Source organism: Eutrigla gurnardus (assembly GCF_963514095.1).
Source record: "Eutrigla gurnardus genome assembly, chromosome: 21".
NCBI classification, from domain to species: domain Eukaryota; kingdom Metazoa; phylum Chordata; class Actinopteri; order Perciformes; family Triglidae; genus Eutrigla; species Eutrigla gurnardus.
In genome coordinates, this window is record NC_139932.1 from 10,930,006 (window position 1) to 10,948,079 (window position 18,074).

Sequence of the window (18,074 nt, forward strand, 5' to 3'; positions counted from 1 at the left end):
CACGGCCGTACAAGCTACTTCAGAAGCCGAGCCCCAGACAGGGCGAGCAGATCAATCAATTACATCTCTGCTCCAGCAATCAAACAAGGTTATTATCAGGCAGCGGCTCACCGACCTGGAAAGGCCTGGCCAATCAAAGGCTGCTGTGATGTGGGGGCTGGAGCTCGCTCATGTGACAGTAACATAGAGTGGCAGCTCATGTTGTCAAGGGACAGAAGGATGGAAAGAGGAAAGACAGACGACTGTTGCCGAATTCAAAAGGGAGAAAACAGAAGGAAGTGTGTGGGCCGGGAACAAGAGAATATCTGCAAATTGCCCATCTCCGGGATAAGAAACATAGAATACAGTTCTTTATCATACAGTACATCAGGTTTTCTTCAGGATTTCAGTATTTGGAAGGTAGTAAAACTCCCATTTTTATGTGGCAGAAAGCAACACATGGTGAAAACATCCCTTCATTGTGGATCAGTAATTCTCGTCTTGGCAGCAGATCCCTCTGGCATCTATTCAATAAGCATTCAGGGCATTCTGTCCTCCCACTTCTGTCTTTTCATAGCAACAGGTCTGAAGAACCATATTAGGCTTAATTAAATTATCGTACACTCAAAAAAAAAAAAAAAATGGAGACTGAATCATTGTTGGTAACACAATTCACTGAGACACACTCACACAAAAACCCACAAATCTCCTGAGGAATACAATCTAATCTCTTTCCAAAAAGCAGCCAATCAGAGACATTCATGCACTGTGGAGGACAGCATGGATCGGAGACGGCATGTGAACATCTGTGTGATTACGACCTGGTCACCTGGACAAGCTGCAAAGAGATCACTGTGTGTTGTGTGTATCTATATATATATAAAGTCTATCTATAGAAATGTTTGTCTTTGTGTTCTGGCACAATTTATCTCTAATCCCAGCAGCCAACAGTTCCCAGTATCAGCTATTTATTGCCCACATGGACCTAAAACCTTCGGGGACCTTCAAAGCCGACTTCATAAGAAGTCTACTGCTGAGCGTTCAGACAAACTAGACCCCCTTAAGCCTCAACTGACGACTGTCTGCTTCACATGAGTCCGTTGGACAGGTTGCCCTGGGAACCGAGTCTGATTCCATTATGGGATGGATAAACACAATCAAAGAGTTTATCCACCTTCTATAGCCAGAGAAAAGACCCCCGCAATGATGGATCTAATCTCCTGCACAATATCTGGTGTGTGTGTGTGTGTGTGTGTGTGTGTGTGTGTGTGTGTGTGTGTGTGTGTGTGTGTGTGTGTGTGTGTGTGTGTCATGCCCACAGTGCGTATGTCTGTCTCTGTACATGCTTGTAAGACATGAGGAGATTGAAAACTGTGCACCTCACTAGAAAGTGGCTGAAGTTGCACTTTTGCAAAGCGATAAAACCGGCAGTATTATTTAGAACATGGTGTGTGTGTGAGTGTGTGTGTGTGTGTGTGTTGTCCTGCGGGGAGGGCATCAGACAGATAAAAGAACCAAAAAAAACCAGATACGGCATTGCTGCAGCTCGTGACAGACAGGAGCACCTGACAGATTCATAGCAAACTGGTATTGTGTTTTGCAGACATCCAGCAGCTCTATTTTTTCTTTTCTTTTCTTTTTTTTTTTTAAATACACACTCTTTTGCTTTCCATCTGTCTCCGGCTACTTTCCTTCCATGTGTCTTAAGCTTTTACAGTATTACACAAGTTGCTGAATTATTTACTATTTAGTTGTTGTGAGCAACTTTCCCTCTCAGGCAACAAAGCATCCATTTAGACATAATGAATAAGATACGATGCAAACAAAAACAGCAGACACGCTTTTAACGATCCATTCGGATACAAGGCTGATCAATACGATTGAATTCACAGAGAATGTGGCCATATGTCTTTCTGTCCGATACCAACTGGTCACACTGGTCCAGTCTCTTCCTTGTCATCCGCTCGTTTCATGAGCTGCATGTTGCAGATATGAAGAGTGCACATACATTAAATAACTTAAAAGTGAGGCAACAAGCCGCTCAGCAAACATGCAATCTCAGAGCCCCTTCTATCCCTCTGCATTTCCTTTCTTCTTCCTCAGACTTATCTCTCTCTGTTCCCTCCCCACCTGTCTGTTTGTTCCCCTTTTTTTTTAATTTATCATCATTTCCTTTGTGTTTTTCTTTCATTCCCTTCCATCTGCTCTCTTCTCTCTGTTGTTGGTTTCTTTCTTCTGCCTTCTTTATCTCTCTCTCTCTCTCCTGCTCTCTTTCTCTGACCTTTCCGGTGTAAAAATCCTCTCTCCACCTGATTCCCAAGCATGCTCCCGGTTTTTTAATGGGTGTGGGTTAGAAAGAGAGAGAGAGAGAGAGAGATAGGGAGGGTGCTATTTACTGAGGAAAATCCTCCTGAACGAGTGGGAAAAGATTAGAAGAGAGAGCAAGGGCTGGCAGAGCAAAGCAGCGTGTGCATGTATGTGTGAGTGAGCGAGACTTAAGACAAGACGTCCGTGCTGCATTTTAATAGCCTGCGCGCAGACGCCCCTTTGAGGTTGACTTCAGATGTTATTGTTGAAGGAAAACCGTCGTCTTCACCAGTAATTATGAAGCCACATGCCTCACTAAATGAAGGTGAGGGTTCAACCGCAAATCGTTTTTTTTCGCCATTTTCCGATTCTGCCACAGCGGGGATTTGCATGTTTGAAAATAGGTCGTACACTCAGTGGGCAACTACAAACACCGGTATTGTCGGGGGGAAAAAAATGGATGGTTCTGATCAAACAAAATCTTGTTGCTGGGAAGAGAAGTTTGATCCTTGTGCTTAAGTTTGTTTGCTCTCACCGGGAACGCGGCTGCTCACGCTGCCCAATTAACCATGCGGCGGATCAACATCATAAAAGACGTGTAAAGAAGCGTAATTGCGGGACTTTTATGGATCATAAATACCTGAGTAATGGGCGCCGTTTTCGTTTTAGCAGCGGGGAGCGTATGGACGGCGACTACTGCAGCACCGCTTCGACAGAGAAGGCAATAAACACACCGTCTGCTCATCGGGAGTAAACAATAAAACATAGAGATGTATGCAGATGACTAGGCGATCATAATAACTGCCTGCTTCTATGGCTTTGACAAATCGTGTCACCTTCTCGCTTCCTTAATTAATTTAGGCTTACGATCTTTGCATTAACTGTTAACACTAATATCACACTCGACAACAGTACATACAACAGGATGCAAACTGTGCAATGGTGCGTCGCGTCTATAAACCAGAAAATAAATCATACCACAAAACTCAACATCATAATGATCCATTAACACTGGATGTGCTCCCCTTAATTAATAAGTGGCTGAATATGAGTAGCGAGGTATATATGTGTCTCAGCAGGTAATAATACGAATTCTCAAGGAGCTCACACACTTCTAATTTTAGGTTTTGCTCTTCAAGAGACGCTGTGTTTGACAAATCAACCGTGCAAGTCACAGGTAAAGGATTTGAGAAACCTCAAAAGTACTTTTTAAATACTTCTTTAAAGATACTAAATTTCACCTCTAACTCTTGCTCTGTGTGTGCCGCTCGGGATGGGAGTTAATGAGAGTGTGAAATTAGTGCAGACTCATGGTGTGTTTTTTACTACAGGCTAGTAGGTAGGAGGTAGAGCCCTTTTCTATCCTTTTCCTGCTATCTCGCTTTCCATCCGCTCCTCAGTCCTTTCATCACTAGTTCCACTGTCCTTTCCTCTCCGCTTTCCCCGAGCAATCTCTGTCAATCTCCGACCCGCTGAATCTCCCTTTCTCTCGACCGTGGACACTTAGCAGCAACAACTTTGAGTAGACCTTGTAGGAATTCAAGTATCTGCTCATCAACATGAGTACTTTTTAATAAGCACTTTCTGTATATGCATAAAGAGCCCTGTTGGCTGTTAAACAGCAGTGAAGTGTTCAACCCAGTCCATGTACTGGTCTGAAATTATCTGAACACAAGTCCAAGCTTCCTTCATGTGTTGCTACTCAAATGCACAGCAATAACACATACAAAAGGGCTTTGAATCAAATTCTGAAAATCTGTAAATAGTGTTGAAAGATGACTGAAACATTCAAAAGAATCATCCCCGCAGGTCAATTTTCAAGTCCAAAAAATCTATTTGGAGTCAGAGCTAGTAATTAGAAAGCAGCGAGATTAAAAGCGAAATTAAATGGAAAGAAAATTAGCCAAGCATGAGTATGATACTGTTACATAAAGCCCCCCCAGCAAGCAAGTTCATGAATTTCAGTCAATGAATGAAACAATTTTCAAAGCTCTGGCCATCGGTTCACTCAGTGATGATAACCAGGCGGCAACCTCCGGGTCTGAAGCCACAGCAGAAGTGCTTTAAACTCTCATTCCTTCTTTTAGGCAGCAAAGAGCGACGCCTAAGGTTGCAAAAACACATCCAGTTATATAGAACTCTATGAGAAAATGACCCTACTTACTTCAGAAAACATGAGTTTATAATATCTATCATTAGTTCCAAGTTTTTGCCTAAAAATGTCATCTGGATACAAAAAGCCAAGATGGCAATGACCAAATACCGAACTAGAGGCTTCAAAGGAGTAGTCAACAAGCTATGTCCATTCCTTATGTACAGTCTATGTATTAACTTCGGGCAACGCAGCAGCTCGGCTTTACCTGCACACACAAAAAGCACACACTGCCACAAATAGCGCAGACATCTAAAGGCATGGCCATGCCTGGTCATCCTGTGGAAGGTGAACGTGGAGGGATTAGGGGCCTGCTCGAGCTTTTCAAAATGCCAACCTCGTCCGGAGAAAGGGGTGTAAATACCACCCAAATGTCAGCGAGAGACCCCACAAGGCAAACTAAATTGGCTGCTACATGCACAAACACTAGCCTTGAGTAGTGCACCTTTAACAAAATAAAAATACAGTCTACGCCCTGACACATGGGGTTGGATTGCCATAGTTGTGAGGGCAGAAGCAATCTTATTCAGTTGCTTACAAGCCCCCACACTGCTCAGCTGAAAACAGAGGTGGCAGATATCCCAAGGGGGAAAATATTTTGTCAATCTCGAGGTCACGCGGTCCCGCTCTCGAAGCATTGTAACCAGACGCACCAACAAAAATACACACACACACACAACTCGCATGCAAGGCTGCAGCTGCCTTAGCCTTGTCAAAATAATAAAAAAAAAAATTCAAACCTATTTACTGGTGGTGACAAAGTGAATAAATGTCAAAGACAGAGACAGACTCTGAAACAATCAGGTTGATACTTAGTGATTGATCTGAGTTCATATATATGGAAATAGCAGTCACTGTGTCTACTTCTGGAAAGGACTATGCACTGTGGCAACATAAATATCGAAGAAAAAGACAGAAATCAGAAAGGCAACCATTAGGTATTGAGCACATTACAAGAGTCCACTCCTTACAAGGTCTCTATGTCCAATTTCTGGCTAATAGTCAAGGCTAGGTTGTAGTGGCAGCAGGCTTACCAAGGTAAGACAGATGTCATCCTCCACAGCCACCTTCTCCAGCTCTTCCTGGGGGAGGCTGAAGCCTTCCAAGGGCAGGTGGGGGTAGATAATCCCTCCAGTATATTCTGGATCACAGATGCAGCTACACAAATTCTGTTCACTGCTCACTCTGGCAACTTCTGGACATTCTGTCCAAACAAGACTAGGTGACAAATGAGCCCAGAGCCCAAATGCACACGATGTACTGCAATACAGACACGGCTCACACCTACGTACATGAATGCGATAGCACATGGGAATAGTGCTGAAGTCAACAAAGCATGTATAATAAAGTGGATTGTGGGACGTCCATGACACCTCCAGTCACAATCCTGGCCAAAATAATTGTGATTAACGATATTAATCAAAATCATCAAAATATGATTAAAACTCTTAAAATGGCAGCAAAACATAACTATCGCTTTAACTCACATTTTGTCTTATTATCTGATTATTACTGCATCACAGATGGATTACATCTTTTTGTGAAGACTGTAAAAGACAAGAGTCTGTTCTTTCTGATATTTCCCTTCTTTTTTTTAATTGCGCTCTATTTTTCCACTTCTCTACCATGATAGGGAGGTAGACAGCTTTTTCAATTCACTCAAAATGTTCATGATTATCCCGACTCTCCAGCGATCGACTTATATCCGACTTAGAGCAAGTTCAATTTAGTCAGGCTCTCTTTGGGTTACTTGGCTTTACTAACCATCACAAGCTTATCAGCAGGTTCAGTTCATACTGGGTTTACTCGTCCAACTTTTAGGCATTTTGATGCGAAAGAGGAGACTTTCTTAATTACAAGCCAATCACACGCAGCAGCATCTCAACGACGAACGGAGTACTTAATATGACATGAGACGAAATGGTAATACCCACCAGGAAATGAGGTTAATGCGGCAGCAGAAAGTGATATTTGGTGAGGCGAAAGATAAAATGTAATCACACAAGAGGAATGGAATAAGAAGCTTAGCATTACATTCGCATTTGATTGATTACCAAATATAAAAGTAAGGCTATGGCTATAAATAAGAGTGGGAATTATTATATACGCTCTTTAAGTGATCTGATTGATCGTTACGCAGGCTGTTAATGCATATTGATCAGAAGTTCACCCTCTCTGAAACAGGTGGAAGTTTCACACGGTGGCAAAAGCTTTTAAAAGCAGACAAGATCCACAGAAATACAATAGGAAAAACTGATTTAGGAGGAGCGTAAAGAAATATATCTCAACACGCAAAAGACATTTGCAATCAAATGTTTAGGCTGTTTTGTGTCGTATGCCCGCACGTTGCCGTCACGCCGCTGATTTCCTGCGCACCCAACTGCTTCTGTCATTAAAGCTGCCATGAGTTGCATGGCTGGCTGCAGGAGGTGTAGCGATCCATCAACGGAGTGCCAGAGCTTTGCCACTAGAAAACCATCTGCAAGAGACGGCGCTCCACTGGCACGAAAAAGTCTGGAGAGGGCAAGTGAGAGGGAGGCAGAGAGAGGGCCCTGTGTGCGAGGCCGTTTGGTGTGATTGATACGAACCATTACAGACAACATGGGAGAGGTAGGCAGAAAGCTAGTCACTGTTTTATTTTCGGTCATTTGTTCAGACAAAAGCTTGGCCGGACCCGCGGTGAACAGGGCCTGATAGCCAGCATGTGTGTTTAATTGTCGAAGAGAGGGAGGGAGCAAAATTGAGGGCCACAGCATCAGTAAGGGAAATAAACAGAGTCCAACACCACTGAAGAAGGACAATAAAATAGAGCTGAAGAGAAAGATGCATTTTTAACCCTTTTAGTTCACATCCATGTCATTAAACAAATCATACTGAACAATTAAATAAGTACATTTCTTTTCTATTTTAACATCAAATTTTTTTTTGTATTCCTCCTGGGAAACAAAATATGACACGTGCTTAAATCAGCAACCAACGTCAACCAATAATATGACGTCATCGTCAATAAATCTGCATGTATGGCACTACGCAGAGCTGGGGAGGGCTGTGAGCTAATCTTTTGAATGATCAAATCAAATTCCTCCCATCTTCCTGTCCTGTTTCACACATAAATACATCACGGTACTGAAGATAGATACTCCTGAGCTCACCTTTAAAGACGACATATCATGCTGATTTTCAGGTTCGCACATGTCGACAGCAATAAACGCATCCATTTTTTCCTCATTCTGTCTAAATATATCTGTATTCACCCACTGCATGTAACGCTCTGTTTTGACACCTGTCTCTTTAAGCGCCCCTCCCAGAAAAAAGACACTTGCATCCACACTTCAACCCACACGCACACATATAAACATTGGCAGTATTTTGCTGTCAAAGAGCATCAATCAATCCAACGAAAGGTAACATGACAACTGACAACACAGCTTAGGTTAGCAGAGATGTGATGTACTTTGTTCGTATGACAAATGTACTTATTCTTTCGACAAATATACTTATTGTAAGTTTGCTTTGGACAAAAGTGTCTGCTAAATGCCCTAAATGTAAATGTAAATGAAGAGCAAAACTGGATCTGATGGATGAAGTGCAAGCTACTACATTGACTGGGTGATTTTCTGCAAATTCCATATTGTTGAGTCCAGCATTTAGTGATGATATGCATCATCTATTTCGCAGAATATTTAAAAAAATGTGTTTTCTTCTTCATCTGCCTGTATTCGCTTACTGTAAAATTAAACAGTAAAGCTAATTAGCTACCTCACAATACAGTTACAGCCCAGATGGCCTGTGTGAAGCCATCGCTCTCCACTGGCTGAGTATTCGAGATCACTTTACAGCCAAAACATAAAAATCCAAGGGATAAACAAAATGTTTGCCAAAAAGGAACACTTATGCCATGTCGCATTAAAACCACGCATCAGGATGGTGAAATTACAGAAGTGAATGCCAAGCGTCGTGGTGTGGAAGTAGGAAACGTCTCTGTTTAATGGATCCTTGAAGGTAATGTATCACTGCATGGAGGCCAACTCAATTAAATTGCTTCACTATTAGATTTACACTACTCGCCTGGGACCGCGGCGCTGTATAGAAAACTACCAGACATACAGAAGATCACCACAAAAGGCAACCCTTCACAATACTCAAATTTAATGGGAAATAAAAGCAAAGGGTGGTAGGCAATCCCAATTCCTGGATGGTATCAACAAAACATTTGGAACTGGAGGAACAGTCTATTACATCATGTTTGATTTACGATATCCCGCTAAACGTTAAAAAGGTTGAAATCGATAGATGGTCAGTAAGAGGCCCGTGTAATAGAATTAGTTTACATTTTACTGGTATTGAGTCATGTCCCAGCCTTCATATGTCTTGAGTGGCTTGGCCATCCTTCTCTGACAGACCAGTGTGACGCTCGTCTCCCTTTCACACATGTGTAGCAAAGTTAATGGAATCCTGCCCTGTTCCAGGAAAGACTTTATATGAATCGGATCCAATTAAGTCGTTTGTTGCTGGACATCAGAGGTGATGTCAAACTCAGAAATTTCATGATGGTATGTTATCCTAATGTAATGTTTTAGTCCACAAAATATATCAGTATAACACTAGAACAAAGGTCTTCAACGTTTTTCAGGCCTATAGTGACACGATGGAGGGACTCCCTGTTACATATCATATAAAATTGTGTTGCTTATTAAACCAGTAAAATAATGTGTAGTGCAGCTTATAGTGCCAGGTATAAAGGTACTTTGTAATGACGTATGTTTACAATGCTAAGCCATTAAAATATCAATTGTTGACAGACTCATACATTTACAGAACATATTTTATTTCTATATTGGCATTTCTACATCACAATTTCACCTCATAACATTGAATAAATAGGAAGATTTATATTTGCTTATAATAGGTTGTATTCATATTAATGTGTATTTTTGGACATATTTAAATTTTTGGAAGAAATAAAGTTTGGGATTAAATAATTTCGGAGACCTCCTGCAGTAACTCTGCGGACCCCCTAGAGGGTTGAAGATCTCTGCACTACAGTGAATAAATCAGAGTATTAGCATTAATCTGGAAATACACTACAAAGCATGATACAGGAGACATTCAATGTATTGTGATGTATTGCAATACTTGAACACGACTGCTGCCTTGCTTTGCACCCTATTTGTTCTTCTACTGTAAAATTAGCAGTATCGGCTAGCTTGAAATTAAGATTTGCTTTCCGCTTCAGTCGTTTTTAATTTGTGACTCCCCTCAGTCATCAAACCAGTACACTACTTCACCACTGACTCATACAGCAGGCGGCGTGTCACTGCAGACGAGTGACGACAGCCTTCCTTCGCCGTCATGCGTTGTTCAGGGTATCACTTAAAGCCGTACCTGAGAAGAGGCTGGAAGATGACAGTGATGTTCCTCGCTCCCGGTTTACACACAAACTTCATTTCCCCCCCTTCAATCAGGTTGTCGTCAGCACCACCTGGAACACAAGGAGACAGGACACGACTCAAACCAAACATGTCAAAAGACACATCTATACGTAGTCGCGTTGTAGCTGGCGCTGCATCGGCATGTGTGATGTAAATTGTAAATGTGCAAATCACATGTAAAATTACATTTACAAGGAGGATGTTCTTTCAAACTGCCCAGCCAGACTCAAAACTTGAAAATCATCATCGTGCTGTGTGCGTTCACAAAAACACAGCATCACCAACAAACCCCCCTAAGAGTGCTGCTCCGTAGATGACCCTGATCTCCCTGAAAGGGGCATGTAACGATAATCGTTTCTGCTTTTTTTATCTCAAATCAACAATTTCAGCCCTAATACACACATCACTCAATCGGTGCAGCTCTCCATCACAAATCTAGATGACTCCTCCATGCCTCTGCGTCACCGCGTGGATGAAGCCCACGGCTAACCGGGTTAATCAGAAAATCATTGCCATGTAACATTCTGAGAAAGGAGGACTGGGGGAGTTAGACACAGGGGGGAAGAGGAGGAGGTGGGGGGGGGGGGGGGGGGGTGATGCAGACAGGGAAGAGGGGAGATCATAAGGGAGAGAAAGAACACCAAAGCTCATTACCTCCACTCATCCTGAAGTAATCAATATAATTGATGGAGAAGAAATTGCGCTTCTTGTCGATGCGGCTAACTGCAAAGCAAAAGGATTGTCTGTCTTTCTTTGTGTGTGCGTGTGTGTGTGTGTGTGTGTGTGTGTGTGTGTGTGTGTGTGTGTGTGTGTGTGTGTGTGTGTGTGTGTGTGTGTGTGTGTGTGTGTGACAGAGAGAGACAGAATACCATGCATGAATGCACATGCACATGTTTAAGTATACGTTTATACGGTGTTCACAAGTAAAGTTGATGGTTAAGAATAGCAGAAGCAGAGCAGTGAAAGGTGTTCCTGCCTTTTTTGCAGAGGAGAAATTATTATTTTATTTATTTCTGGGTCTAGGTTTATGGTTTAGTCCCACAGCACTAAGTAGCAATACATCAATGAGACTGGAAAAACCAGACAATGTACTAAATAACCTTGTAGAGTCAAAATAAAGGGGAGTCTGATGCATCAACAATAGAGCTCTCTGTGTGGGGAAACCTTCTAAAAGGTTTCCTTCCAATATTTGAGACTCTGTAAGAATAATAGCATCAACAGGCTGACAGTTCTTTCCTGTTAAAAATGTCGAAATGAGCGTGATGTGGTGTCAAGTGTACCGAGTAAGTTAAGAGGAAAACTTGGCCAGGAATCAAACAAGCCAGTGATCCAAGCTCCTTTGATAGGGTTTTGAAATGGGTAAGGGTGTGTGTGCATGCGTGTTCTGAAATGGGGAGATTTCAGCTCGGCACAAAGCCTTGCACCGCTGTTTGCTTCTGTTTCATTTCCATGTCCAATACGACCTTGCAAAGCTCGTGTGATTCAACACAAAGGGACTCTGCCGTAGTGCGAAAAGCCTGTTCCGCATTACCTGCGCTGCCTGCCTAGCCTCGCATTCAAATGCATATCAACCCATTGTTCCCCGCGCCCGGGCTCCATAATACATTTCTAATGGAACAAGTTTCATCCGAAAAAGTACGGCACACAACACTCCTCTGTATTTTCATTAAAAAAAAAATGACAATTCATCCCCAAACTTTGAAATGAAGGGTTTCTGATTCCAATCTGTTGCCATGAAAATTCGCCCGCACGGCGAGCCCACATTCGCGTTGCTAAGTGGAGACGGAGATGAGGTCCAATTCACTCCGACTCACTTTCTCCGTCGCTCCATCCATTCATCCTTCCTTTGGTGCCAATTCAATTAAGACTCAATTACAGGCTTCTAAACAAAGCTGCCGCCAACGCGCTCTCCTGCTCCTCTTTCCTCCCTCCCTCCCTCATCTCCTCCATCTTTCTCTCTCTCTCACTCATCGTCAACGTGGAAAGAGCTGGGATAAACTTTTGTTTTCTCGTCCTCAAGTTCCCATGAATGACGTCGACATGTCACAAACCCTGGGGTTAGCGTTGCCCATCTGCTCCAAGAACTACGTCTAACCGGTAACCACACACACACACCAAATTAACTACCATGTATTCCCAATGAGAGTGACCAATTTAATTTCATGCTCTAAACATCTGCATCTGTGTCAGACAAAGGAGCACGGAGGAGACCTCATTGATCCATGGGGTCTGAGACCAGCTGCCAACAGGGGCATAGCCCTGATGAATATTAAACACGCCCCGCATTAATATGCATGGGATTCCACAGAGTTTTCCAGACATGACAGGGTGGCTCCGGTTTCAGGTCAGGATGCCACCAAACCGCTGCCAGCTGTCTCTCCAAGCAATGTGTCAAAGTGCCATTTAGTTTGCGAGAGCTCGCGTGTTCGCACGCGTGTGCTCCAGTGTTCGCCCCGGCGTTCTTTGGACGAGCGTCTGTGAATTTCGGTCCCTTGGTGTGTGGTCTGATCCAGGATTAGTGGGAGGGGTTTGCAGAGGTGTGGTGCTCAGTGGGACGGCAAGGAAAGCTGGAAAGGAAGAGGTGACACATTCTAATGTGGCCAAATCTGCCTGAAATCCCCCTTGAGGACCACTGCTCTGTCTGCAGCGCTCACGCAATTCCACAGAGATGACACACTACTTCAATCCACAAACACATCCATGAATTTAAGAGCTAAGGATATGTATAGACATGAGCTACGATGGCTTTAAAACACATAGAGAGAACCTAAAACAAATGGATCAACCTAAACTACACATATGCTGACACACACTCACATAGTGACACCCACCCAGACCCCTCGCGGTGCCTTAGCATGGGCTCCCCAGCCCACATGTAATCAAGTCAGGCAGTGACTTAGTGAAATTGCATTAGCCACACTTTCATGGGTTTGATGAGAAACAGGTTTGATCCTGTGATGAATTCCGGCCCTGCCCAGATTTAGGCAGGGAAAGAACGAAAACGTGTGATGCCTTCTTTAACACACTCCAGCGTCTCCCGGGAACCCAGAGTGTTTCTCAATGCATCTGCGAGTGAGTCAGAGGGAGTGAGATGAGGAAATCCAGACGGGCGGGCAAAGGAACAGTCATAATCCCTAATTTACAAGTGGTCTGAATCTGTTTTGTGTCCTCAATCTAAATTGGTGTGCCTGTATGGAGAAAAAAAAGGACAGACGGTTGTCCAAATACTCCAAAGATTCCCTGTTTGAGGGCGTTTATATGTACTACCAAATATATAACATTCTTTATTATGTGTAAGCTGTGTGTGTTCATGTCTGAATACAATAGGCTTAGCCATGCATGCAAGTAATCACAATAAAAATCTCTCATTTACAGCCAGTGTGCCAAGCTAGGTTTGTGTTATAAACATAATAATGTCCCACACGCACACAACGCAGGCTCACAAAAGTTTAAATTTCAAAAAATGTGGATTCCGCCATTTCTGCCCCTCTCCAAAGTGTGTACAGCAATTGGAGGCCTATAAAAAAGGAGAGTGAGGCTTCCTTTGATTGCGACCGTTAGCCAGCGCCGCACGTTTCATGCTAAATTGTGCAAACAGCAAGCAAGATATATAATAATCCAATTTTCAACCTCAATGGCCTCATTACTCCGTATGTTACCCTATGAAAATTAGTTTGAGAGTGATCAATTCAGGTAATATTCTTTGTGGATAACTCAGATTGGCGGTCGGCTCCGTAGTCACAGGATTGAAACCTGATCTAATGAGAACTATTTCCGTATCAATAATGTATGACTCTCTGGTCAATTCCAGGCATCCCATTCCACTCAGACTGTCTTCATGTCTGATTGGGTCTTAATGAGAGCCTTCTATTATTAAAATTAATTTGATGAGTCGGCATCCACCAACCAGAACACCAAATCCATTCCTTAGCCGAGAATAAACGGTATAAATAAATAATAGCATAAATAAATTCAGGTGTAAATTGAGTTGGATTAATTATTTAAAGCCTCACTGTGGCACACAATGTGTCTCTGTGGTCCTGAGTTTAATGAATGCACATCTGTCGGTGGCGGTATGTCAACAATGCACTCCAGAAGCAGGATGAATATTAATTGTGCAGAGTGTCAGACACAAGGAAACGTCGTCGCAAGTGAGGAACGATTTGTGTGGGGTGAGAAACCTTATCAACAGCTGGACATGCACGCTGTTTGTGTTTCAGACATCAGCAAAGACTTCTATCTGTTGGAAAGTGGTGGCAAAGTTGGAAAATAGTCTTTTTAAGTAGTAGTAGGAGAAGTTGGTAACACAATCAAGGTTTTCATTTTCACAGAAGCAAGGCAAGATTTGACAGCCATGCTAGCAGCGCTTTACTTTTTCACAGTAGTGCTTGGAGCTAAATGCGAGGAAAGTGTGTTTATTTCAAGTCTGAAGAAAAACCCACGTTTTCATCTTCGTTGGACCTTGCATTTGAGGTGTTTTTGAGTTGCTTCAATCTGGATCAAAGAAGTTGACCAACCAACCAACCGACTGACCAACCGAAGACCAACAGATCGTCATTGCCGCCCACTAGCATAAAAAAAGATTAAAAAAATAATAATTTCCATACCTCACCAGAAGGAAATATAAGGTTTCTGATAACTGTATATAGCATAGAAAACCAGCATCCAATCATCAAGGGTTTAAAAACACTCTTTTCTGCCACGGTCTCTTAAATCCGTCAACCACAATAAAGAATTACATTTGTACATGTCAGTGGAAGTGTGAGTGGAAGAAAGACGACCGGCCAGAAAGTCAATTGTCATCACATCTTTGATTGGACCCAGCAGGGAATGTGACAGCACATAGCACACCCTCGTCTTAACCACAAGAACCTGTTGCATGCTGGGAAAGTCCGAGGTGAGTGTTTATCTGTCTAGTGAAGGTGTCTACAGCCTCATGTCCCACCTGCCACCCTTCCATCCCTCATCCTCTCCCTTTTCCATTTGTTCATCCCTCCATCTTCTCCAATCAGCAGGTCTGAGATTAAAAGTAAACACAGAGGTGACAGTCAAAGCCGCCAATAATGACAACACCAATGCTGATTAAAATTGGCCTCAGGTTGGGAAGATACACCGAGCTCTTCCTCTCTGATTAAATGTCTGCGCTGTGTAAACTATTACAACCCTGTTCTATTCTCCTTCTGTTGTCCTCTGCATCCCCCCCCCCGTCATTTCTATTCTTCCCACTTCCGCTTACTGTCTGCCTTATCTCTGCGTCACCTCGCCAGGGTCTGAAGTCTCAGAACTCTCACTTTAGCCATATTTATGTTTAATCTCAGAAAGTCTGAGTGAGATAAAGACTTTTCTTCCTGAAAAGTTTTCACTTTTGATTATGTGACAACATGCTCTCTGACAGGCTGGAGACATCGACCGTATCTGGGGCTTTCTCTTTTCTCCACTATTTTAGTTTCAAGGCCATCAAGGCACGGACGGAATAACTCACGGAGACACGCAGGCAGCCTCTAATGTGGATGTAGGGGTAATTCTGCTTGACATCCAGTTTCACTCCTGGGCTCCAGCAGGTGTTGCTGGCTTGTGTTTCCATAATTCGCATTTTGTCTAGAAGTGGACGACTTAAGATAATGAGTGTGTTAATATTCATTTTACTGTATGCTTTTTCATTTTGATGCTTCTGCAAAGACTGTTTTAAAACTTTCATGCCAATTAGAGCCCATTGAATTTGAGTCCAAATAACAGCCCGCCACGTCTTCTCCATTATCACACTTCTGTCTTCCAGTTTTCTAAGCAGGTGCTCGGTGAGGTAGAAGACGATAAAAAGCTGATATCATTATTACAAGCCACAGTGCATTTTCCACACTGTCTCCACGCTCCGCTCTAATTTCAGCACCAGAGCTGCTGTAATCCAATCAATAGTCCCACGGCAGACGAAAACCCAACACTGCATTTATATCTGCGCTCGTCTTGGAAGAGGAGGGGAAGGGAATCATATCTCTAATGTTTTAACAAATCAACCTTGTTGAAATCTATGTACAAGCAAATTAAAGACGATGAGCCCAAGCTCACACAAAATAAGATACTGAAAGCTAGCACACCTGCAGCAGTGTGTGCCCGTTTTCCACAATATGCAGAGCTGCTCCATATTTGCTTTAATGCTGAACACAAATAAAGGCTTTTCACAGTAATAGCCTGTCAGGTAACAGAGGTACCTTGCATATTTTTATCTACAAACCCGGTTACGTCGCTAGCTGGAACAATGTGATTCATAAAAGGCCTGGCGCAGGAGCAAGAGGGGAAACATGTCATGTTCTAATGGCATTCCTGCAGGCTACAGAACTCAAGTATAGGTTATTCAATTACAGCATGTCGGACATGTCACATATGACATTGCTTGGCATGCATACTTCATGTAGCGTACATACACGCCCACATCTGGCCACTATGAAAGTCCTCGTCAGCCGGTGATGTGACAGTTACCTTTTCATCATCACTCAGCTTTGAGGGTAATGCTACACTCGAAATAATGGTCAATTAAACGACACCTTTCAAACTGTAACCTGATGATATTCTGGATATAGAGAAGACGTTTTTCCTTTATGTGATTTTTGTCTGCCTTGCACAAAGTTTTGGAAAAGAGACATAAGCTTATTGTCTTTTATTTCATCTTTTGGGAAATAAGCTGCAATTTAGAGTTTAGAATGACCCGAGGACTAAAAGGATAAATCAGTTAAAAGGACTCCCGTAGTAAGTGAAATACTGTTTGCTCACACACAACAACCAAGCACAGAGTCGTGGTGCTAGTGTGCATTTTATATAGACGTTCTTTGAGATGACATATTCTAAATTAGACAAATAATATCCATATCAACATTCAACACATTGGCTTGCTTTCATTTACCCATGATCCGTCACGAGACATCTACACATGCACGCAAAATAAAAAACAAATGTCAATCTCTGAGTAGCAAAGAGCAAGAGAGGAGCGTGACATAATCCCATAATAATCATCGACTTTTTCGCCGTTCCATCTCAGGCTCGTTTATGAATATGATAAATCCTAATTGCAAGGTCACTGGAAGTCAAGTATTGACTCCAAGATGAGTGAACATTTGAATTCCGACAACAAACGAAGAGAATAAATTATTGGAAAAGAGAATAATTGAAAAAGGCACGGCGAAGAGAGTGAGGAACTCATCTGGAAGCGATATCTTGGTATCTTGGCGTACGACGAGGTTAGACCCGAAAATTGCTTTGCTGGTTTTCTGGAGCAGCTATCAAAATGAAAAAAAAAAACGGTTGTCTGCTGATTTCAGGGGGCAGTCGGTGAAGATGATGCGTCTCTTCAAAGCTGCCTCTAATGACCCCATCACCATGCTGAATTATCCACATTTTTCAGAAAACAGATTTTCCCATAATTCCCATAATAATTTAACATAATTCGTTCCACCAGCAAAAAAGGAAAAAGAAAAATAATTTTCCAAAGTGTGGAACATCACACATCACTTGGCAGGAACATGCTGTTTCCACATACACTTCTGTGAACACGTGGCTATCAACATCTGCTAGCCCCACCCCTGATATCCCACCTACCATCACCTCCACCCATGTCTCCCACTAGACATTTTTCCATTTGCACCCTCCCCCCCCCCCCCCCCAACAAATCACAAATCAACCTGACAAGGAACACCACTTCTGGTCGCCCCCTAGCAGCCGCTCTCCTCCTCCTCCTCCTCCTCCTCCTCTCCCCGCTCCCCATCCCTCCCCCTCTCATGGGAAACATGATGCTATTATACATAAACAAGAAGCCCCTAATACAGCACAAGCTTTAAGACTGAGCTTTATGTAGAAAAGGTGTGGGCAGAGAGATAGAGAGCTGTTTGTATCTATATTGTAGGGGGGACTCGGCAAGGCCGTTCTTTTTGTCTGCCTGGACGCCCTGTGAACAAGCCATTTGAATATCAAAAGGGAACGTGTGAAATAGATTTGGAATCGAGTTGATTACAAATACACCTTCGGAGTGGAGTGAGGTCAGAGGTGGGAAAGAGTTGGGAATGGGAGTATATGTATGTGATTGCAGTGAAAGGGTGGGAGTGTGTATGTTTGTTTACGCATGTATCCGAGGCTTTGTGGACAGCTATAACGTACGGATGGGTGGGGGGGGGGGGGGTGCCCTGGGGCAAGGCAATATCGCACAAACCCCAATGAAT

General features: G+C 42.9%; 1 protein-coding gene across 1 annotated transcript in view; it reads right to left on the reverse strand.

Annotated features, from left to right (window-relative positions):
* The window catches only part of exoc4 (exocyst complex component 4), a 106,600-nt gene that overhangs the window by 61,405 nt on the left and 27,121 nt on the right, over positions 1-18,074 (reverse strand). Inside the window, exon 11 of the mRNA XM_084039292.1 lies at positions 9,824-9,920. Coding sequence (XP_083895418.1) covers positions 9,824-9,920 — 97 coding nt within the window. The remainder of the gene's footprint in view (positions 1-9,823; positions 9,921-18,074) is intronic.